General features: G+C 41.3%; 1 protein-coding gene across 1 annotated transcript in view; it reads right to left on the reverse strand.

Annotated features, from left to right (window-relative positions):
* Positions 1–279: 279 nt before the first annotated feature.
* The window catches only part of pth2ra (parathyroid hormone 2 receptor a), a 76,708-nt gene continuing 52,389 nt past the window's right edge, over positions 280–24,598 (reverse strand). Inside the window, exons 12-15 of the mRNA XM_078262872.1 lie at positions 23,343–23,437; positions 15,245–15,383; positions 2,200–2,241; positions 280–682 (exon numbers count right to left, since the gene is read on the reverse strand). Of these exons, the coding sequence (XP_078118998.1) occupies positions 293–682; positions 2,200–2,241; positions 15,245–15,383; positions 23,343–23,437 (666 nt within the window). The 3' untranslated portion in view covers positions 280–292. The remainder of the gene's footprint in view (positions 683–2,199; positions 2,242–15,244; positions 15,384–23,342; positions 23,438–24,598) is intronic.

A 24,598-nucleotide genomic window follows, 5' to 3' on the forward strand; every position in this document is an offset into this window, starting at 1 on the left:
GATATATTAAACATCTGCTTTCAGGTTCATGGTCTGTGTCAAACTATCATCGTCGTCATTGATTTTTTATTTTTTATTTTTTTTTTTTAACCATGTACTTTAAGTTCTTTTTCATAAGGGGGTTCAAGACTTTTTTCTGTTTCTTGTACATACAGTCAAATCTTTTGTTTGCCTTTGATACCCTCTTTAGAGTTTAAATGACAACGAAGTGAAATGGGTTACACAAACCACTACAGCACCCTTTTTCATCGGTCTCTCTCTGCCGCATGTTTTGACTTGTTGTAGACTACTGCTACAGTGTTTCCTCCTCATCGTCAGCTGTTGTGCAGGTACTAGGAACGGGAAGGTTTTCCTTCAGCGAGATATCGTCCACCTGCTTGGGGCCGCTGTCTTCAGGTTCTTCAGGTATGGACGGGTCCGAGTTACTGATCACGTATCCTGGGAGGGTGGCGTGCATGCAGACCATGGGGGGACCTGTGCTACGATAAACATGGCTTGAAACAAGTGTGGTGGAGCGTGTGGAATGGCCAGCCCCTGCCAGGTGGGACTGGCTGCTGGTGCTGTTGTTGTTGTTGATGCCGACGACGACGGAGCCGTAGCGGTAGCGGCCACAGACCACCGGGCCCTCCCACTCAAAGGCCAGGTTCCAGCGTGTCCATGTTTTCTTCATCTCTGCCTGGACCTGTGGGGATAGGAAGAACAAGGGCTTTCAATATAGAGAATTAAATTGCAAAATTATCACAGTGCAGAAAACTAGCTTTATTTTTTTGATATTTTCCTTGGTATAGGGTCATTCTTTTTATTTTAGGTTTCTACAAATGCTGTTTTTGTATTTTTCAAAATTTCACTTAATGGAAATTTTTAGTATGACAATATAAGGACAAGCGCATACAAAAGGCAAAATAAGACAAGAAACAATCGGAACAAGAAAGAGACAGCCTGCACTCACTCAGTGCAAGTAAAAGAAAACCTGGACCCCATTTCCCCATGCATATGTTTCTAATAGACTGATGTGACCAAAAATCTTTAAGACTGGTCCAGTATTGATCGAGATCGCAATGACGGGCCGGGGCGAACCGAGCTGCAATGTAACCTAATAGGGCAATTGCACAGCCTTGCTTTTTGTCCACTAAAAGGTTTTTTTTGTTTTGTTTTGCCAGTGATTGTTACTAAAAGTGTCTGACAACATTATCAATCTCAGGACGCGACTTTTTGTCCGAAGAAAGCGGTGTGGAGAGTGGAACTCAAGAAGGGATAAAGACGCGGGGACACAGCGTTGTGTCAGAGGTATATCACTGGACACATCCAGACCACGGATATCTGGCAGCAACAGGTCCCACTCCTGACAACATATTCTTTGGGCATATAGGGGCACAGCACCCACGGGAGCACTACCAATATCCCGAGCCTCGCAGCCCTCCAGCCGCTGCTTCACCCTCCTCCGCCCGGTCTCGCTCTCTCTCTCTCTTTCTCTCCGTCCGTAACGTTGTACTTGGCTCAAATAAATACAGGTGGTCATCTAACTATAACAACCATATCCACATTGTCAAAATCATTTAAATATTGAGCCATGGCACTGACAATCTTTTAGATGACAGGAGCCTATAGATTCTGTAGCCTACTCCGAAACAACAGACTCTGAACGCCTTTTTCTACTGGTGTTCGACTCCACACCGCTGTCTTCGGACAAAAAGTCATGTCCTGGGGTCGATGTTGTCAGACACTTTTAGTAACAATCTGAGTCAGTAGCAAAAAAAAATCCCTTTTAAGTGGACAAAAAGCAAGGCTGCACAATTGCCCTACAGTTTATAAGTAGAGGGAGACAGAGAGTGAATGTCTGATATCATGACAGCTCTTTTCATCACATTTAATTTTACTGTAGAAGGCAGGAAATGGATAGAATGAAGGAGGACAAGTAGCTAATGTCACTCTTTCACTTCTTCAGCCAGACCCTGGGTTGTGTGTGCCTGGAGTAATTATACCATTATCAGTGGCAACGCTTAAATGGAAATCAAACTAAAGTTTGCACACACACACACACACACACACACACACACACACACACACATATACATATATACACATATACATATATACACACACACACACACACACACACACACACTAATTTGCTTTAGCTTTGCGGTGTTGTGCTTTTTCTGTGTGATCAGTGGGATTTGAAAAAAACAATCCACTTACCTCTCCGTTGCAGTAGCAATAGATAATGGACACAAAGAAGCCCTGGAAGGAAGAGATTGAAATAGAAGCTCAGATCTCAGTGGGATCAATTGAGAACCTACTCCATATACAGTAATGATGATAACAATCAGTTAAGTTGATCAAGTGTCATTCTTATCTGAGTCCAATACGAATACTATTACCAAAAGCTAATAAGGATGTTCCAGGTCACCAATTTATCGTTTCCTCAAATAGTGCTTTTGGAAAAACAGAAATGGTAATCTCTCTGACCTGTTTCACTTTGTGTTCCTGCTTCCCGCTACGATAAGAAGTTTAAAAGAGAGACACAGGCCCTCATTTATCAACCTAACGTAGAAACCAGCGCAGATATGAGCGCAGAAATCCTCTTACGACAGGCTTCACGTGTGATTCATGAAACGTTCGTATCACACCAATCAGAGCGTAAGAATGGTTGTACATTGATAAATGCAGTGGATGGAAACAATTGTAGTTTAAATATTACGCCCCAATATGTTCTCAGTTTTGAGGCCTCGCCCCTACAATTTACGACATAATCCGGCTAAGAAGCGACACTTTTCAGAGGTGGAGATTGAATCCCTGATGTCTCAGGTTCATTTGCACCAACGTGTGTAGATTTGGCAGCCTGAAAACTTATTAAAGGCTGTAGAAAGAATGTGGAATGGAAAGCGATCACTGATTTGGTCAACAGTGTTGCCGTAGTAAATCGGACTCCAGCTGAAGTTTATATAATGTATACATCCTTGACATACGTATGCTATAGTCCTAGTAATATACAGGCTTATATTGCAGTCTCTTAGGCATACATGGTGTACCTATATTTAAATAAACACACAGTAACAGAGTTTATTTTACTGAATGTTTCTTTTCATCGGTCCGATCGAGCCAGGCAACTGTGAGCTGTGAGGGAGAGTGTGTGTCCTCCGACCACCCCGACCCTGACAGCAGAGGGGCTGGAAAAACAAGCCGAAATAACTCTGTCAATGGCAGAAATAAATTGTTCACTTGCAGCGATTAATAACACTTTAAAAGAGAACCAAAAACCTGAAGAATAAATAAAAATGTTGTGCATCGTCATGTTTCCTGTATTGAGTATCATTGCCAAACATAACACTATACCTTTTAAAAGTGAGGAATAATATCCTGTCTCCTTCATATAGCCCCCAGTCAGGGCTGTGCTGGACACTGCTCTCTGGGCATCGGGTCATCTGGCTCCAGAACCCCACAGGCTAAAACAATGTTGCAGACTTTTTCTGGCATGTATAGTAGGGTCCTCCCCCCTGCTGATACAAGACAGAGCTATCTGCCCTTAATCGATCCGATGGAGCGCTCCACCGTGGCCCGTTGCGCGTTGTACCGGCGCATAGAGGTCTTCTAAAAGAGCCAGATCTGCCATTGCTGATAAGTGATCAACTGATGACTTCTCCTGTTAAACTGATTATATGCTGCACCGCAAGTCCGCACTGACGCGAAAACTTGCGTGCACGAGTTCAGACTAGACGTGAGATTTTATCGCAGCCTATGCTCACGTTCAAATTGATAAATGCCTTGCTTTGCGTAGGAATCAGCGAACGCCCATCCTACGCCTGTTTTAGGTCGTACGCACGTTTCATAAATGAGGCCGAATGTCTGTGAAAACGATGGGTTTTGGGAAGATGGGCAGGTGTGTGTCCATGTACAGTTGTGTTTTGGTAGAAGTGATATTTCTACATGGCAAATAATTTACTAGTAAGTGTTGTAGAGTCATAGTAAACCAACAGACCCAACAGACATGCATGCTGCTCATTCTGTGTAATTGAATCTGTAATTGAAAGGGGCATGTTCAAAATAATAGCAGTGTTGTGTTCAATTAGTGAGGTGATTGATTCTGTGAAGAAACAGGTGTCAGTTATGGCCCATGTTGAAGGAAGGAAGCAAATGTTGTGCATGCTGGTTATAATGCATTTCACACTGAAATACTCAGCAAAATGGGTCGTTCCAGACATTGCTCTGAGGAACAGCGGACTTTGATTAAAGAAAATTATAAGAGAATTATAGGCTGCTCAGCCAAAATGATTTCAAATGCCTTGAAATGGCATCCAAAGCCTGAACGACATGGGAAAAAACTACCATTCTGTGGACTGATGAGAGCAAAATTGTTCTTTTTGGGTCTAGGGGCCGCAGACAGTTTGTCCGATGACCCCCATGCACTGAATTCAAGCCACAGTACACTGTGAAGACAGTAAAGCATGGTGGTGCAAAAATAATGTTATGGGGATGTTTCTCATACTGTGGTGTTGGGCCTATTTATTGCATACTAGGGATCATGGATCAGTTTCAATACATCAAAATACTTGAAGAGGTCATGTTGCCTTATGCTGCAGAGGAAATGCCTTTGAAATGGGTTTTTCAACAAGACAATGACCCAAAACACACCAGTAAGCAAGCAAAGTCTTGGTTCCAGATGAACAAGATTGATGTTGTGGAGTGGCCAGCCCAATCCCCAGACCTCAATCCCATAGAAAACTTGTGGGGTGACATCAAAAATGCTGTTTCTGAGGCAAAACCCAGTAATGCAGAGGAATTGTGGAATGTAGTTCAATCGTCCTGGGCTGGAATACCTGTTCACAGGTGCCAGAAGTTGGTCGACTCCATGCAACACAGATGTGAAGCAGTTCTCAGAAATAATGGTTATGCAACTATCTTCACTTTCTGTAAAGGTATAACACAAACTTGATCAATTTTGGTCATGTTTTGATTTGGAAATGAATGTGCAGTGTTCCCAATGCATTGATATTATGGAATTAAAAGCTATTCTAAGGATTTTGAGCATTATTCACTTTTTTTAAACACACTGCTATTATTCTGAACACAATGTGTTTTTGAGCGTGTGTGTGTGTGTTTGAGTGCTTCACTGCATATCTTTGCTGGTGAGGGACAACGAGGCAGTGACTCTCTGAGAAGTCTAAATCAACACATACAGTGAACGCTGGTTCATCCTCATTTAAGACCCCAGCTGGTCAGAAAATCTGATGTGTTCTTGAAAGTTCTAGTTAAGTTTGAAATGTACAAAACCACCAAATATTCATATGAAAGATGTAATTGAAAAAAGAGGTCCTTGTTTAAAGTAAACATATTTCCAGCGAGAGGCAAGTGAATAAAGTAAAGATCAGATAGAATATTCATTTTTACAGATGATATGTAAAATGTAAGTCTTGGCAGAAAGTCTTTGGCGCTTAGACTCGACAGGGAGATTTGTAACTGAGGGGCGTCTGCCCTGAGCAGCGGCAAGATAAATCCCCCCATGGAATCCAGACACTGGTGGTGGTGGATGATGATTCTGATGGAGCTGAGGAATCTGCGAAGACTGGCAGTGATGAGGAGGTGGAGGGGCGCTTTGTCATTTGCGATGATTTGCACTGTAACAGTTGACACCAACAGAGAGAACAGATTTAAATAGCATAACAGCCGTGAACATACCGCGTGCATAACAGCAGCATGAATGTACTAGGCAGAGAGAGAATCGTGTTTAAACGAGGAAGAAGCAGGATGATAGGCTGACGATGTAGGTGCGTCGCAGAGCTGTTGTCATTGCCAATTTTATTTGTATAGCACCTTTCATTACACATAAACCCAAAGTGCTATACTTTAAAAACAGCATATACATTAAAACAAAGCATGAATAGAAATAAGAATACACAGGACAATCAACAAAAACAAACAAGACCTAAAATCTCACACACACACACACACACACACACACACACACACACACACACACACACACACACACACACACACACACACACGTTTGCTTTTGAATGTGGACACAGTTGTGATTGAGATCAGGCAGCTTGTTCCAGAGAGTAGGAGCACAGAAACTGAAGCAAGCCCCCCCCATCCCCCCCTGAATTAATTAGAGGCGTCCTTATGATTGCTTGGAGAACCCTGCCAATAAAGCCTTAATAATGTTGGCTAGATGAGATCAGCTGATGGGACCAGCTGATGAGAGCAGCTGATAAGATAACTGACAGCCCCGGACATGACAGCAAGGAAAAAAGAGTGAGAATGTGTGTGAGGATTGAATGCATATGCTTGAGAAATAAAGAAGGCCTAAGCATGCAAAAGTATAGTCTTCCTGACTGAACCTACAAGCATGTAGGCTATTGTATAACAAAATAAAAATACATAGAGAGACTGAAAACCTGCATTGATCTATAGTACTGTAATATATATAGTAATCACTGCGCCCAGGCTGCTTTTGTGAGTACCTGAAAATCAAATGCTATTATCACTGATACAGTATGAAGCAGATATACTGGATGGATGTGTCTTTTTTTAAACTTACTCTCTTTACTCTCATCAAACAAGTTCATGATCAAAAACTGTGTGCACCAGAAATGGTGTGCATCTCTATAAAGACCTGTAGGAACATAAAAGCTGTAACTCAAACTCAAAACACACATGCAGGCATGCATGCACGTTCCAGAAGTTTTAAGCTTAAAAGCGACAATTGGGCGATTCAACCTTGTCTCTATCTATCTTAATTAGGCACATGGTGTCAAAAAAGCCTGCAGTTCTTTTCAATGTTCTCGGTGTCTCTGAACCTCAGCCGGCCGCAGCTGCAAAATCTGCTTTACTTCCGTACTCCAGTGACGTGACTGGGGTCACAATGCACTTTACAAGCTTCCCTGTTCTCTTCTCTTGTATTGCTCTTGTAACTAGCGATAAATCCATCGACGAGAGGATGCTACGAGTGACAATACATGTACGTGTTTTGACTGACTCGGATAATCCGCTGTATACAGCCAGAGAGAGGACGATGGAGGCTGCAGCTGCCACGATACGGACTGCGGCAGGGAACCGGAGAAGTTTAGGCGCCCAGAGCAAACACCGTCAGTGGTGTGGCCTTTGCTGAAATTGAATTTCAATGCGAGAACAGAATTGGATTCTACTGCAATGAATGTCAGCGTAGGCAGTTTTTCGCCATGTTTTCGCTATATCCAGTCGCCGATGATAGCTGTGATGAGAGCCGCCAACGAGCTGCTGTTTAACGGGCAGCTGAGCAGAGAGAGACAGCGGAAATACAGCGTATGGAGCCGATGTACTTTCACATCTTACTCTGTGAATTTAGGATTTATTTTGTCAAAAACAGAGTTGCTGTGTTTGGGACAGTGGAAAGACTTACTACAGTGGATTTGGTGAGTTAAATTTATTTTCTGTTCCGTTTGAATGAATGAGTTACCAGGTAATCTAGTCTTGGTGCGATGAAAGAGACAAACTTTAAATCCAAAAGGTGTACGGTTGTATTTCTCTGTTTAGGTGTAAGAATATTTCCTTTTCTGACATTTTGTGAGTTTTTCTAAAAAGCTAAGAGACCTAAACCAAGTTGCTGCTTGGGCGCACTGCATCCTGGTACATGTAGGCACAGCTGCAACGACTTGTTTTTAAAATAACTTTTGTATTTCTTAAATGGACTACTACATATACCATAAGTATTGATTGAATATCCTCAATAAAAGGTGGTAAAATGTCCCTTTAACATGTTCACGGGTTTGTGCTAATTAAACTAAACTATGGCCCAGGGGCATGGCCTTAAACCTTCAATTGGCCCAAGAGTGATTATAAAATTGAAATGATATTTGGCTCACCGACTACATTAAAATTCAGATCCTATTGTGAATGCTAGACATCACTATAACAATATGAGACTGAGTCACAGGACTTTTTTTAAAGAAAAAGGTCACAGCCTTGTTGAACTCAGAAACCCTGAATGAGCCTGAATTTGAATTTTTTTTTTTTTAAGTCGCTTGCAAGGAAAAGATGGGCTTGTGTCACAAATGTACACATGGAATAATTTTTTGTGGAGCTTGGACTTTTTAAGAGGCTAATCTGTGACAGCACACTGCTCAATTCCCAGCTCTGGGGGAAATGATCTCCAGTGCTAATATAACAGGAAAACCACTAAAGCACGATATCAACTGACTTCACAAGGCCCTAGGTGGCTCCTGCTTAATTAATTGTGAGCCCCTCTATTTAAGAGGATCAATCTTATCAATGTGAATGCCTTCATTAATTCTTTATTATGCTTAAATGTGTACTTCTTAATTCATTATCCCACAGTAAGCCTGGGGCCAGGCAGTACTCTAGCAGAGAAAGGAGAGTGACTTGAGCCCCAGGGCCTCCTTGCAGCTTAATCTTTGCCTTGTGTGCACCTGTTGACTGAACCTACTATACTATGTTTTTGTAGTTTCTCTTTTCCGAGGTAAATAGTTCACCTTTAACTTCTCACAAAAGTTGACCACTTTCTTAAATATTGTGTGTACAAGAAAGAAACACTCTGATCTAACATTAATCAGAAATTGCCTCCAGGAATCACTGTTTTCTTTTATGAAAGTCTTAGTCTGTGTGAACACACGGGAGTGGGTGCGTTAATTATCTTCCACATCCGGTTCTCATCTCATAGCGGCATTGCATGTGTTCGATATAAGACATCAGATAAATAGCCAAATACTGCCGACGGCAGAGTCAGGCTCGTTCTCTTATCTGGATCCATTATAGTTCCTAACATTCACTCTGATGGTGTGTGAAAAAGAGCATGTAAAGCAATTGTGATTTTAATCACTATTAATATGCAAATGTTACTTGTGTAATCCAACTTGATGTTTTGTCATCATTTCAATACTTTTATAATATGTTATAGAGCCTGGATTCCATCATGTGTGGTTTATCTATTTTGACTCTTTTTAAACTTCCTTTTCTGATTGATTGAACATGCAAAGTTAGCCTCAACAGTACATTGTCTCACAAGGCACTGTTGTGGGTCCGCTTCCATTTGATTTAGTGCTCCAAACGGTTTGATTTGGCTAAATTTCAGGTGTTTTAGAAACCTAGGGGCCTGTGTCACAAAGCATGTTAAGTTCTGAGACATTAAATATATGAAATATCACAATGTTAAAAGAAGAAACAAATTAAATACTAAAGTTATTGATTATAGACACGTGTGGAGTTGAATAGACCTTAATACATACAATTAAAATGTTTAATCTGTTATGTACACACAGGTGCAAGCCAGTTTCCTTTGCAATTGGGTTTGTTTGGTAATAACGTGGCTTCAAACAAATGTGCTCGTGCTGAGATGGATGGAGTAATGCAGCTGAGGATTGTTTTGGCACATCAGGTGGCGCAGTGCAATTTTGACATTAAATTGTGCTTTTGTTGGGTCTCTGGCCACCATCACGAAAGCCATTGTTTGGCTTTAGTCGACAGATGCGCAGACAAAGACCTCTCCAAAAGCACAAAACCCTTTTCATGTGCGTTAAATTTGCCTCTTTCACTTCGATGTAACTTATGTAAACTGGCACACATTTAAATACACATCAAAAATAAAATTGATGCGATTTAAGTTGCATCCTGTTTGGTTGATTTACCTGCAGTTCTCAAATTTCAGCAAGAATTGCGTATGTCGTATGGTTCAGAGAATTGTAGGACCCAAATGCAGAGACAGCAGGCAAAAAATGAGCTTGAGGATTTAATATCATAAAGTCCATACCAACAAAAGGAGTCCTGAACGCAGCAGGCAAAAGTCATTCCAGAATGTAGAGGAAGCAAAACAACAGGCTACCAAAAACTGGAACACAGAGACAACGGGGTAGACTCCACAATTAACTAATTAATTAAAACTAAACAATACAATGACCTGACAACAGACAAGGAAAACACAGAGACTAAATACAAGAGTTAACGAGCAAACAAGGGACAGGTGACACTAGGGCTCAAGAACAGGTGACACACATCAAGGTGCGGCCGAAAATCACAAAGGCGGGAAAACACAAGGCAGGAAGTAAACAAGACAAGGCAAGACAGAAAAACAGACTTTTACAGACTAAGATGGTACACTGTTCCACACTGGCATCTCTGCCCCCAATAGTCTTGTAATTTATATAAATTATTTTATATTTACAAAGTGATCCTAGCCAATATGAGTCATTCTTCCTGTTTGTGAAGACACCACTGTGGTCTTAGATACTTGTCACGTTTTTGTTCAATATCCTTTAAATAGTGACTCATTCTTTTTTCTTAAAGGTAACTGGTCTAAAGATGGCTCTTTAAGTCAATTTCACTCCAAGGTCTTCTTGTGTGGCCCACTACGGCCAAACACCTTCAAAGGCTTTACAACATGATTTATTAATGTCTTTCAGTTTTGTCTAATTTGTTTTAATCTTAAGCCTGAACTTTTATCTTGTGCACTGATGCTCTCTGTAAATTCCCAACAAAATGTATTTGCGTGGGAAGCTACAATAATGATATTACATTAATTTAGTTCTTTCCATATGTTGTCATTTTTTTATATAGGCATGCAATGAGTATGTAGGCTTGTTATTCATCTATAACAGCAAATATCCCGTTGTTGATGGAAATGTTAACTTTTGATCACACACACACTAGTCTCACATTGCCAGACCTTCCTCCACAGCACCGCAGAGGAGGGTCTGGCGAGTCCACACAGCATTCCGGAATGAGAGAAAAACCCTATAAGTGACCGAGGAAGAGATGGAATGACCCTGCCCGGAGGAAGCCCGGGGCCCCCGTCTGGAGCCAGGCCCAGACGGAGGGCTCGTCAGCGAGCGTCTGGTGGCCGGGTTGGCCACGGAGCCCGGTCGGGCACAGCCCGAAAAAGCTACGTGGCACCTATCTCTCCATCCCATGGGCCCACCACCTGTGGGAGGAACCGCTGGGGTCGGGTGCACTGCCACACGGGTGGCAGTGAAGGTCAGGGGCCTCGACGGACCAGACCCGGGCAGCAGACGCTGGCTCTGGGGACGTGGAATGTCACCTCTCTGTGGGGGAAGGAGCCGGAACTTGTGCGGGAGGTGGAGCGCTACCGGTTAGATCTGGTGGGGCTTACCTTTACGCACAGTCTCGGTTCTGGAACCATAGTCCTGGATAGGGGTTGGACTCTTTTCTTCTCCGGAGTTGCCCAGGGTGTGAGGCGCCGGGCGGGTGTGGGGATACTCACAAGCCCCCGGCTGAGCGCCGCTACGTTGGAGTTTAACCCGGTGGACAAGAGGGTCGCCTCCCTACGCCTGCGGGTTGTGGGGGGGGAAAACTCTGACTGTTGTTTGTGCATATGAACCAAACAAGAGTTCAGAGTATTCGGCCTTCTTGGAGACCTTGAGTGGAGTCCTGCATGGGGCTCCAGTGGGGGACTCGATAGTTCTGCTGGGGGACTTCAACGTACACGTGGGCAATGATGGAGACACATGGAGAGGCGTGATTGGGAGGAACGGCCTCCTTGATCTAAATCTAAAAGTGGTTGTTTGTTGTTGGACTTCTGTGCTAGTCATGGATTGTCTATAACGAACACCATGTTCGAACATAGGGATGCTCATAAGTGTACTTGGTACCAGAGCACCCTAGGCCAAAGGTCAATGATCGATTTTATAATCATTTCATCTGATCTGAGGCCGTATGTTTTGGACACTCGAATGAAGAGAGGGGCGGAGCTGTCAACAGATCACCATCTGGTGGTGAGTTGGGTCAGGGGGTGGGGGAAGACTCTGGACAGACCTGGTAAGCCAAAACGGGTAGTACGGGTAAATTGGGAACGTCTGGAGGAGGCCCATGTCCGACAGACTTTCAACTCACACCTCCGGCGGAGCTTTTCGTGCATCCCTGTGGAAGCTGGGGGCATTTGACAATGTACAAAGTTTCCATTGCTGAAGCTGCGGCGAGGAGCTGTGGTCTTAGGATCTTAGGTGCCTCAAGGGGCGGTAACCCACGAACACCGTGGTGGACACCGGTGGTCAGGGAAGCCGTCCGACTGAAGAAGGAGTCTTTCCGGGATATGTTATCCCAGAGGACTCCGGAGGCAGTTGCAAGGTACCGAAGGGCCCAAAGGGCTGCAGCCCCTGCCGTGAAAGAGGCAAAGCAGCGGGTGTGGGAGAAGTTCGGAGAAGACATGGAGAAGGACTTTCGGTCGGCACCAAGGTGCTTCTGGAAAACCGTTCGCCACCTCAGGAGGGGGGGGAAGCGGGGAACCATCCGAGCTGTGTACAGTAAGGATGGGACGCTGTTGACCTCAACTGAGGAGGTAATAGGGCGGTGGAAGGAGCACTTTGAGGAACTCCTAAATCCAATTAATACGCCCTCTATGGTAGAGGCAGAGCTGGAGGATGATGGGGGATTGTCGTCAATTTCCCTGGTGGAAGTTGCTGAGGTAGTTAAACAACTCCACAGTGGCAAAGCCCCAGGGATTGATGAGATCCGTCCAGAAATGCTTAAAGCTCTGGGTGTGGAGGGGTTGTCTTGGTTGACACGCCTCTTCAACATTGCATGGAAGTCTGGGACGGTGCCTAAGGAGTGGCAGACCGGGGTGGTGGTTCCCCTTTTTAAAAAGGGGGACCAGAGGGTGTGTGCCAATTACAGGGGTATCACACTTCTCAGCCTCCCCGGTAAAGTCTACTCCAAGGTGCTGGAAAGGAGGGTTCGGTCGATAGTCGAATCTCAGGTTGAAGAGGAACAATGCGGATTCTGTCCTGGTCGTGGAACAACGGACCAGATCTTTACTCTCGCTAGGATCCTGGAGGGAGCCTGGGAGTATGCCCAACCGGTCTACATGTGTTTTGTGGATCTGGAGAAGGCGTATGACTGGGTTCCCGGGAGATACTGTGGGAGGTGCTGCAGGAATACGGGGTGAGGGGGTCCCTTCTCAGGGCCATCCAATCTCTGTACGACCAAAGCGAGAGCTGTGTCCGGGTTCTCGGCTGTAAGTCGGACTCGTTTCAGGTGAATGTTGGCCTCCGCAAGGGCTGCGCTTTGTCACCAATCCTGTTTGTAGTATTTATGGACAGGATATCGAGGTGTAGTCGGGGTGGAGAGGGGTTGCAGTTCGGTGGGCTGGGGATCTCATCGCTGCTTTTTGCAGATGATGTGGTCCTGATGGCATCATCGGCCTGTGACCTTCAGCACTCACTGGATCGGTTCACAGCCGAGTGTGAAGCGGCTGGGATGAGGATCAGCACCTCTAAATCGGAGGCCATGGTTCTCAGCAGGAAACGGATGGAGTGCCTTCTCCAGGTAGGGAATGAGTCCTTACCCAAGTGAAGGAGTTCAAGTACCTTGGGGTTTTGTTCGCGAGTGAAGGGACAATGGAGCAGGAGATTGGTCGGAGATTCGGCGCAGCAGGTGCGGTATTACATTCAATTTATCGCACCGTTGTGACGAAAAGAGAGCTGAGCCAGAAGGCAAAGCTCTCAATCTACCAGTCAGTTTTTGTTCCTACCCTCACCTATGGTCATGAAGGCTGGGACCGAAAGAACAAGATCCAGGGTACAAGCGGCCGAAATGGGTTTCCTCAGGAGGGTAGCTGGCGTCTCCCTTAGAGATAGGGTGAGAAGCTCAGTTATCTGTGAGGAGCTCGGAGTAGAGCCGCTGCTCCTTCGCATCGAAAGGAGCCAGTTGAGGTGGTTCGGGCATCTGGTAAGGATGCCCCCTGGGCGCCTCCCTGTGGAGGTGTTCCAGGCACGTCCAGCTGGGAGGAGGCCTCGGGGAAAACCCAGGACTAGGTGGAGGGATTATATCTCCAACCTGGCCTGGGAACGCCTCAGGATCCCCCATTTGGAGCTGGTTAATGTGGCTCGGGTAAGGGAAGTTGGATGTCATGTCAATATTGAGATTTATTTTACACTAGGGTCTCAGTTTCACTTGTTTCATCCATCTGCCGTCGGTGTCGCCCTTTCTCATTTCACCGTTTCTGTGTGTATGCCTTGCATGGCATTTCTCAACTTTCCCAGTCTTTTTGGAACGTGTTTCAGGCATCAAATTCAAAATGAGTGAATATTTGCAAAAAAACAAAGTTTATCAGTTTGAACATTAAATATCTTGTATTTGTAGTGTATTAAATATAGGTTGAAAAGGATCTGCATTGTATTCTGTTTTTATTTACATTTTACACAACGTCCCAACTTCATTGGAATTGGGGTTTGTAAATCGACCGGAGTTTAGAATGCCAGCCCAAAGAAAGTGGAAGGGGACGGACATCTGGTGGAATTTCCGGTGGCACCTGAACAATCCCGGAAGTGAAACGTTGTTGATATAGACTACACTCACACATATTCAGATATTCAGGTTATAAGACAGCAGGTAAATCTAAGTACTGTTAAAATCAAGCTTCAATTATGTAAAACAGCCATGTGAGAACACTTGCTATTACAGGTTGCTTTGTGAAATAATACCATGGACTTTATTAAGTAAACATTTCCTGTGGTCTAGGTAAAACAAATCTGCATTTAAGATAGGTGTGTTTTCTCCATAAGGGATTTTACATGAAATGAGCAGGCATTTGAAAAGCATGTGTGACTATTTTTAGTTCCAGTAGTGTAATTCAATATGCTCCATCCATTTCAATTTCCCCATGGAAGCATTCTTTTCCATATTATATAATATTTCCCCATGTGAGGAATGTATCCTCTTTACAGAAGAACATGCAAACTCCACACAAAAATGACAATTCCTCACTGTTAAACATGTTTTATAGGCTGAGGTCAACAATTAACTGATTAGGTATGAATTGTAATCTAGTCAATATACAGTATATAGAAAAGGTCATGCCTACACATAATTTGAAATTGCTTTTTTAAACTGAGAAAGTACCGAAATATGACTCTGAATCAACCAAATTATCAAACTGCTTCACAGACTAATGAAGTTGAAGATGACTCTAAACGTGTTGTTTAGTTTGTGTGTGTGTGTGTGTGTGTGTGTGTGTGTGTGTGTGTGTGTGTGTGTGTGTACTGGAAATGGTGGTGGTTGGAGTTGGACAGTTTCTATGCTGACTTTGAGTTGCAAAGGGCTTTAAATTATGCAATACTGAGCTCCTTCAGCAAATAGACAATCAATGAACTGCCTGATCTGTGAATGTGAGAAGCAACCTGAAGTTGGCTCATGCTTGTGGGAGTGCTTGCTGTAAGAGGGCAACTAGTGAGTTGGGTTTCTCATAACGTATCAGCAGCTGCAGTGTTGTAATAATTGAAAAATTCCTGAGTACCTGGAAGGAGTTGAAGAACAGCTCACAGTACATGCGGACCTCCCAGCTCGGCCCCTCAAATGTAAGAGGCATCCCAACAAAGATGATGTAGTGGATGCCAAACACCAGCACTAACACAAAGGTGGATTTCGCCAGTTTCCTATGGAGGGACACACACACACACACACGTAAATATGTAAAGAGCGCACAGAGCCCATCTGCTTTGGATTTTTGTAAATAAATAACGGTATATCGGCCCATTTCTTTTTACATTTTTATTAGGGCTGTCAATCGATTACGTACTCTGTGATTAATTAATCTAAATTAATCGCATACATAATTTTTGCCCAGTGCCTTAACGGTGCCTGAACCGATACTTTTTAAGAAAGTAAAAAAAAAAAAAGAAAAATAAAGAAGGGTACTAAACAACAGTCGGCGACATTAAAGAACGGCTTGTTTATTGCTAAGGCATATGGTCAAAATGAAATGATTTAATAATAATGTAATAACTATAACAATAACTTATTTCACTAGTAAATTGCTGTTGAATGACAAAAACAACCACCAGATGGGAAAAGGGCATTTAACAATAACTGTGAACGCACCATGAGGCTGTAGGTTACCAGTTTTATTGAACGCACCGTCTGTGTTTTTCTGACAACGGCAGCTGCAAACTGTTAACGTCCCGGTGTTGAATCCTCTACAGTGAAATACAGTCACACTTTACACCGTTTAGCGTTAGCTGTCAGCATTGTAACCGTGTTTAATCCAGCTACTAGCTAGCGGTAGGCTAACGTTAGCTACTTTTGAGTGAAGTGTTAACTAGCGTCACGTGCAGCGATTCTTCTGTTGCCTGTAATGTCCGTTTTCAGAGCATCCGAGAGAAGCGCAGACATATCAGTGGCACCGAAATGAGGCGCCGAAATCAGCGTTGCTATTCGCTCCGGTAGATACCGGTCGTTAAGGTGCCGTATTAGCACCAGATTTCGGTACCCAACCCTATTCAGGAAGAAGATTTGTATAAGTAAATGTTCCAATCAATGATCCAGGCAGCGCATTCTTGTCTCCCTCCTTAATTTTACAGTTGAATGGTGGCTAGGACAGCTCCAGGTCAAAGGTCAATATGGAATGGATTCATCTGCATTATTTTTTTTAACGCGTTATTTTTTCTCAGATTAATCAAAATGAACGCGTTATTTTGACAGCCCTAATTTTTATACCTTAAACAGATGCAATAGGACACATTAAACAGTTGTGATGATGAAATGTCTGTGGCTGGATTTATGATTCATTATTGAATAAGGCTGGGTATCGTTCAAAGATACCAATACCGTGACCTTGATACCGGTTCCTAAATTATACCAATTTCATAAAACAAAAAGAAATTACAACATTACGGCACAAATCTTCTTATTTATTTTTCAGCTCCTACTACGTGAGCCCCATCTCTGTGTGTAACGTAGAATTACATTTGGTACCCAGCCCTATTATTGAAGATGATCATAACAGTACATTTAATATCCCTGGAAAATAAATTATAAATAAATACGAACTACTAACAAAAACACTAAGAAAACTAAAATGTAAAATGCTGTAATATAACTTTAACATGTATGTTTAATATGTACGTATGTGGTTGAACCATTTGGAATTTGATAAGGAATTGGTATTTGTCAGAGCAAAACCAACTTAGCAAAAGCATTAAATCGGCAGCTTCATGGGTGTGAATGCAAAAACAAAAATGTATGCAAGTTTTCATTCTTTGTAAACGATTTAAGTTTAACATCACACTACAGAACAAACTTAACAATCAAGATTAAAGCAACAATGTTAAGTATAGGGAGATAAATTAGCAGAAAATGATATTTATGGTTACCAATTGTCGTCTAACTAGGGCTGTCAAACGATAAAAAAATTTTAATCGCGATTAATCACTGAACTTCTATAGTTAATCGCGATTAATCGGATTTTATCACATGATTAAAATTATATTATTTTGCATTTCAGAACAGTTTTTAAGTACATATTAACAATGGAAAGCTATTATTACCAGTGTATCTTGATTGGGAATCAAATGAATGCAAAGAAAGTTACTTTATGAACTTTACTTTAAGATTTGTATTTATTTATTTACTGTAAACAAAAGAAAAATGTGTGAATCTGTCATTATTGCACAATTCCTCCAAGTACCTAACTAAACAACTAAAAATCCCTATCCTTACCAGAGTCAATATAGTGTGTAGTAGCTTCTAAATCATTTTGATTACTCACTGACGTCCAGTGATCACCGGTTAATGAGACAGCATTTGCACTTTGCAGCAGTTCCAGTTTGGCTGCTTTCTCCTCGTTGTACAGGCTGTGTATCCGTGAAAACTACTGTCCCCCTCGAAGGCAATGAGACGGGTCAGAACATGCCAACCGTAGTACGTCTTTAAGAACCGAGTCTTCTACGATGCTAACAGGTCTGCAGTTAGTTGCCACCCGTTTTGCAAGAGCTGTAGTCATTTTTTTGGATTTGGTTTCATCAACAGGTCGGCAAGTAGCACTCTCCAAAATACTGCTTTGCCTGAGTGGGTAGCATGCTAGTGGGTAGCATCAACCTGAGTCACGTTAATTAGCTCGTAGGTGGTAGCTCAAGGATTGACGTGCTTCGGTGATATTTTAATTCGGCTTTACACAATGTGCATATGGCTTTCAACTTTTCTACAAGCCGTCCGGGAGTTTTGGAAAATGAAAAGTGCCATTCAGAATTGTGTTGCTGCGGTCTTTCTCCATCATGCCTGCAGCCTGCAGCAGCAGGAAGTACGGCAGCTTGATGATAAGTAACGGTGCAGCAAAGGATAAAAATAGTAGCCTGTTAGGCACGACGCAAAGCCGAGTGAAGTGTAAAAAACATTAATAAATGCTGGCATGCGATTAAAAAAAAATTAACACGTTATGCTCGACCCTTAATCGCATCGTGATTAACGCGTTAATGCTGATAGCCCTACTTCTAACACCCTAGATACTAGGGGTGGGAATCACCTGAGGCCTCATGATACGATATCACAATACTTGACGATACGATATAATTGCGATTTTAAACATATATATTCTGCGAGATATTGCAATTTATTACCTTTTTCCAACTTCAAATTCTTCCCAATTTCAAATTATGTCCCCAAAAGTAAATCTGTTTTATCTAAAAAGATACATTTCTTCGTTTGTTCATCTCACTTAAACTTTATTGCTGAAAAATGGGATTGTCAAGCTGACAAACTGACCAACACATATAGTACACGTATAACATACGTATATACGTATAATAATAGATCGTTACTTGTCTGTGTAGCGATACAGTATTGCCACGGAAAATATCGCGATACCACTTTTTTTTCTCCCACCCCTACAGTGATGTTTTTTTGTTGCCAAACTCACATTTCATCACCAGATTGTAGGAAAAGTACTTTTAGAAGAGAATTCCTATTGCTTCCTCAGCTCTGCTTATAGACAGCAACACCAAAGTGCAGAAACTTTTTTTTCAGCTTGTTGTTGTGGCTTAGTGGTGAGGGAACCTCCATTATAAATCCTGACTAACTCTGGGTCTCTATTTCCCATGGTATATAACAGCTTTTTGATATTTTGCCAACTTCAGTCAGAATCCAGTCAGTTAATTTACACATCTAAATCAAGAATTTACAGATGAGTAAATTTGTTCTTTAAAATAGCGTTTGTTTTTTTTCTCCAAGGACTATTTCCTGGTGGAGACATATTTTTAGTTGAAGTGTCTTTAATGCTTTGACTAATTATAGACATTCTACATAATCCTAGAGCATTGTGTGCTGCTTTGTGCGCTTTGCTCCACAGTTATGTGTGGTTTTTAGTTATCAAATATCTTACAGCCTTCATAAACTAGAAAAAAGCAAAACATTTTCATTATTTTTCTAATAATTCAATCACTGCAGACCACAGTTAATTGCAATACAACATCTGGAATACAATATGAACACACGAGGAGGTGTGTTACATGTGCACAGTGATCCTTTACTACTAACAGTGATTTCAAAGCATCTGCATACAGTACATCTCTCATGTTCTAACAAATCTCAGTGACACAGCAATCAAATAAGCACAGAAAATAATGCAAGGTTCTTCATTTACTCTTAATTTCTGAGGACCATCTGGATGGTATCTATCAGCAGCTTGGGGCATGCAATCAACCTGACAAAAGTGAAGATTCCTGATTAAAAAGCAGTATTTTTTGCAGTTAGTCTGCAGAAGGAATTTTACATTGTTATATATCTACAATCCCTTAAAGTTCAGGTGAGAACTTAAGCGTCTTAATGTAATGACCCATTCTGGAAATAAAAAGTGCTTTGTAGCCTGCTGCATCCATTCAAACTCAAACAAATGTAAGGAGTCCATTGTAAAGTGCAGGGAAATGTTAATGACCATCCAGGAAAAGGAAATTCACTGCAAGATAGCGACTATCCTCTTTATGGGAGCAATTTTATAACCATATCTGAATGATGAACTACCTGAATGTATACCTGAGTATATGCTTTCATTCACCATTGTGCGTACAGTCACTTAACAGAATTGTAGGAATTCTCAGCAGGCTGTTTACCTTTGGATGTGAGAGGGAACTGATCTGTCTCCTACTCCCTTCAGCTGTGACAGTAATACACTGTGGCAGCTGTAATCTATCACAAGCATGTGCATTTCAGTTTACTATTAGCATAATACAATTTGTCAGTTAATTCTAATCAAAACATTTCAGCCAGTTACATTTTATTATTGCAAAACAAACCTTCCCTGTCTCTTTCTATTACTGTAGCATTTCTGGTTCAACTGCTGAAAATAAGGAATAAACTGTCACGAGTTTCAGCAATTAAAGGACCCAAATGCAGGGAGAGGCAGGCAGGCAGGCAGGAGATGGTTTGAGCTCAGGGATTTATTAAACAACGAAAAATGGCAGCACAGAGGCTGGAAAACACTAGGAAAAACGCAGAGGGAAAACTTACAAAAATAAAGCAGGGAGGAATCCTAAACAATGGCACAGGCTACAACACGCTGAGAAGACAGGACCACAAACAGACACAAAACAAGCCAACAAGACACAAAGGGAGCACAGAGGTTAAATACATGAGGTAATGAACAAATGAGGGACAGGTGATACAGCAGGTGAAACACATCAGGGCGGGGCAGGACAATCAGACAAGGCGGGAAACATAGAAAGCAAAACTAGACAAGATAAGATAGAACACAGACTGTCAAAATAAAACAGGAAACCGAACCGGAATGCACAATACAAACAAGAATACACAGATAAAACAGAATAAACAGAAACACAATGAACAGGGGAATAAGGAACAGAAATAACAGGAATATACAAAACCAGAGAACCATATACAAAACAGGAAATATACAGAATAAAATATACAACAACAAGAAACATACAGAAATAAATAATACAGGCAACAGAAATGAGCAAACAGGTAACAGAAATGCCCCAACCATCACATAGACAAGGTTCAGCCTAGGTAAAATAAGGGTAACGTAATGCAATCTAAGATGCAAATTTTTTTAACAATGACATTTTTTAAATTGCTTCCACAGCATCCATGGTAAACCGGTTGAAGGCTTCTGATTATTTTTCATCTGAACTTTTTTGGTTTGGCTTGTTATATATAATCGTCCAATAATTTTTTTTACAGTACGGTAAGTCATGATATGTAAAATTACATAACATTGAAAAACCACAATTTCTTTAGTCATGGTCACTAAATGTATGCATTATAATATTTAATAATAATAATGTTCATTTTATGATCTCAGGAATATTATAACTGATGGAACTGATGGCCAGAGCTTTAGAAATAAAACATAAGTTGTAATAAAATGTAGTGTTTGCTTTACCAGCAAGGTACTGGGACCGTCATATTGTTAGTGGGTAAGTTTAATCACCATTGAAAATCTGTCTCATTCTTTGAAAGTTCTACATTTTTCAAAAGACGTGTGATGCAGCTATCATCCCTCGCCCGCTTCCTTTCTCTCTAAATCCTTTTTTTGGGAACCCTGCTTCACTTTTGTCTTTCTTTATGAAATGTGCTGTATTTGGCTTGCATTGATCTTCCAGCACGGCTTCCAGGTTACTGATCACTATCATCTTTTCTGATTAAATGTCTGTTCATCTGCACAAAGCAATCTCGCTTGCAGCATTTAACACAGTGCTCTTTTTAGAAAATGCACTGTAATTATAATGTTTTTATCTGACACATGCTCGCACCAGCAAGGGAGTAGTGTGTGTGTGTGTGTGTGTGTGTGTGTGTGTGTGTGTGTGTGTGTGTGTGTGTGTGTGTGTGTGTGTGTGCAAAGGCTAATGTGTAACATTAATTCCATGTAACCACGAACGTGGTGAGATACATGAGAATTATTGCTCGGTCAGATATCATAAACGGTTTCACCAAATCAATATCTTTTTTCTGGTTTTGAGTCGGTTTAACTGTGTTTGGCACAGCTGTCTAGAACTATAAGACCAGTGATATGACTGAGAATATTTAATAATAACAATCACCAGACATGCTGACGCCTGGGTTAAGAGTCACAGGTGCGCACGCATGTGCCATGCAGATGCACACTCACCCCTGTTTATGAGTCAAACAAGTCTACATGACTGAGTTGTAATCGAACAGACGCACATACATACACACACCTGTAACTTTTAGTAAATAATCACACAGAGTATGTACGTGCCTTTTGTCCTGCTGTGATGCTTTCCACCCCCAATACCGGTGCATGAGTTATACATGTTTAGACACACATAACTGGTGTGTGCGTGTGTCTAAACATGTATAACATGTTGTGGCTAGATCCATTTTTTACAGGATCACATTAGGGGGAGTTCACTACTTGTTTCATAACAAATTGCAATTTCCAAGTAAAATGTTCGGCCAGGGAGAGGGTTGGGTTAAGTGTTGGGGGTGGGCATGTACTGGTAATGGATAATGTTAGGGTAAGTGCAGGGGTGTAGTGCTGCCGTAGCACACCGGAACAACGCTCTGCCACTTTTTGTTTCTCCCTGTGAGCAATAATCCAGTTGAAATTCACATTTTTTAAGTGCTTGAAGATCGAAGAAGTGTCTTTCATGTAAGAGAGACAATAAAAACAAATGGAATGGTCAAAGTTGTCATCTAAATATTTAAGGTGTGTTGATTGATTTATAACGTCAACTCGTGCATCGAGTCACAGTTGCCGGTAGCTGTTGGCAGTAGCCTTTCAGTGGCAAAGTGAATGAATTTAGTTTTTCTTAGTCTGTAGCTAACTGCTAACTAGTAAAGATGAAAAGGCATTTTAAAGTTATAGTTGACCAATGTAAGTAAACTTGCCACCATAAGAGCAGTGGTTAAATAACCATCGAAACAAGCCACAATTTTACAGTGCACACATGAATGCACGTCATAGTTGTCCTCCGGTACTTTATCAATTAGCACTACACCACTGCGTCAGTGTGTTTGTGTGTATTTCATGTATCTACTCATTAGCTTGAGATCTGCATGTGTACTGTATTCATATGTAAGAGTTGGTGAGAAACACATACATTTCTTTATAAAACGTGTCACCGTTTAAAACCTTATTTCATAAAGGGAATAGCATACAAAAAGTAAATCTACTCTGCTTATAAAGCACAAATCTCAGGTTATGTCTTTGATTGTTGATTTTGGTATTTTAATGGGATTTGTTAATAATAACGAAAACATAGAATAACACCAGCTTTATCCTCTAAGGTTGAAAATGACCTGCGTCCTCACTCTTACAAAATTTTTGGCTCATTATGAAAGTTCTTGACCTACGCTGAACAGCTAACTCTCTTCCCTCACCCTCCACCCCTTCTTAGTGCACAAACAACAACATTATGCATTCAGCAGTCATATGGCAAGGTTTTCTGGTTATTCCACTTGTTCTTAACAATGTAAACCTCCATTCTGTCACCTTCTCTAATTACCATAGTCACTTAACAGTATCGTATCTGAACACAGAATTTTTCACACAAATCTGCAGCACACAGTTTAGGTCAAACTCCAACCTTGGACATAAAGAGGACAGCTGGTTTTACAGATACAGTCAGTTTAGTACGAACCTGTACTGTTTCCTGGTGTCGAATCTCCCTGCGTTTGTCTCTCGGATTTTAGTGGCCAACACTCGTACGATGTTCACAAACAAGATGAAGTTGAGCTGAAACAAAAGAACAAAGATGGAAAGCTCTTCATTTATGCAATACATGTAAGTGATTTTAGTTATTGTTGCTATAAATAATATATTTTGGAAAATAAAACTTCATTTTTAATTGCTAATGACTGACTTTTAAGAAACTATATGTACATTTTTCACAATATTCACAAGTAGAATGGAACAAGTATTGAATGGCCGCAGTTTAATTTTGAGAACGATAGTAAAAAGCTTTCGATGTGTATACATGCCCTAAAGTGACTTATTGTGGTGTTCTGTAGAGTCAACTGATTTTTTCATAACCGCAACAAACCAAAACCAAGTTTTTATATGCCAAGTTTTGGGGTTTCTACTCTGAGATTTTAGTGCAAATGAAAGCTTACATTTTCTACAGCCTGAGGCTTGGGCCCCTGAATCTATATCATCCTTTCAATCCTATCTTGCAGCTGCATACATTTGTCATGAATAAAAAGTTTTTGTCTATTCTTTATCTCCTCCATTTGTCCTTCATTATTATCATACATAAATCAAAAGACAAACAACTTGACTAGAGTGAGTATGCTTGACAGTATCAAGGAGGAAATGCTTCTCTTATAATTAGTATGCATCTTCATGAGAAAGTCCTGTCTGACCCTGAAAACCCAGAAATATGTGTAAAGTGAAACCACACACACAATGCCATATTATTACATATTATAACGCCAGCATGCTAACATGGTACCGAACTTGGGTATCTCGGTATCGGCTAATATCGGGTACAGATGTGATACAACTGCGTTAAAACAAAACAAAAATACCATATATTATTATTATTATTATTATTATTATTATTGTTATTTTTATTTTTTTAACAACTGTATACTACTAACCCTGTATGGATGTGATATGTTTGCTATCATTGTTGTGTGCCCTGGCTCAGGCTAACCCTTTGTAAAACATAAACAAATACATACAGTACAGAGATTGAATGCCATAGAACTTGCTTTTATTATCTACTGTAGTTTGACAGTCAGTCATAACGGAAAAAGAACATAAACTAATTTAAAGCAGATTTCTTTTGGGGGGGCAAAATGACATAATATCGGACTGGTGCATAGACTCACTTACTTACAGATACCAGCATTTAAAGCAGTATCTGAGGCATTTCTGATACTGGTATTGGCAAAA

This window comes from Sander vitreus, chromosome 11 (genome assembly GCF_031162955.1).
Source record: "Sander vitreus isolate 19-12246 chromosome 11, sanVit1, whole genome shotgun sequence".
Classification (NCBI taxonomy): domain Eukaryota; kingdom Metazoa; phylum Chordata; class Actinopteri; order Perciformes; family Percidae; genus Sander; species Sander vitreus.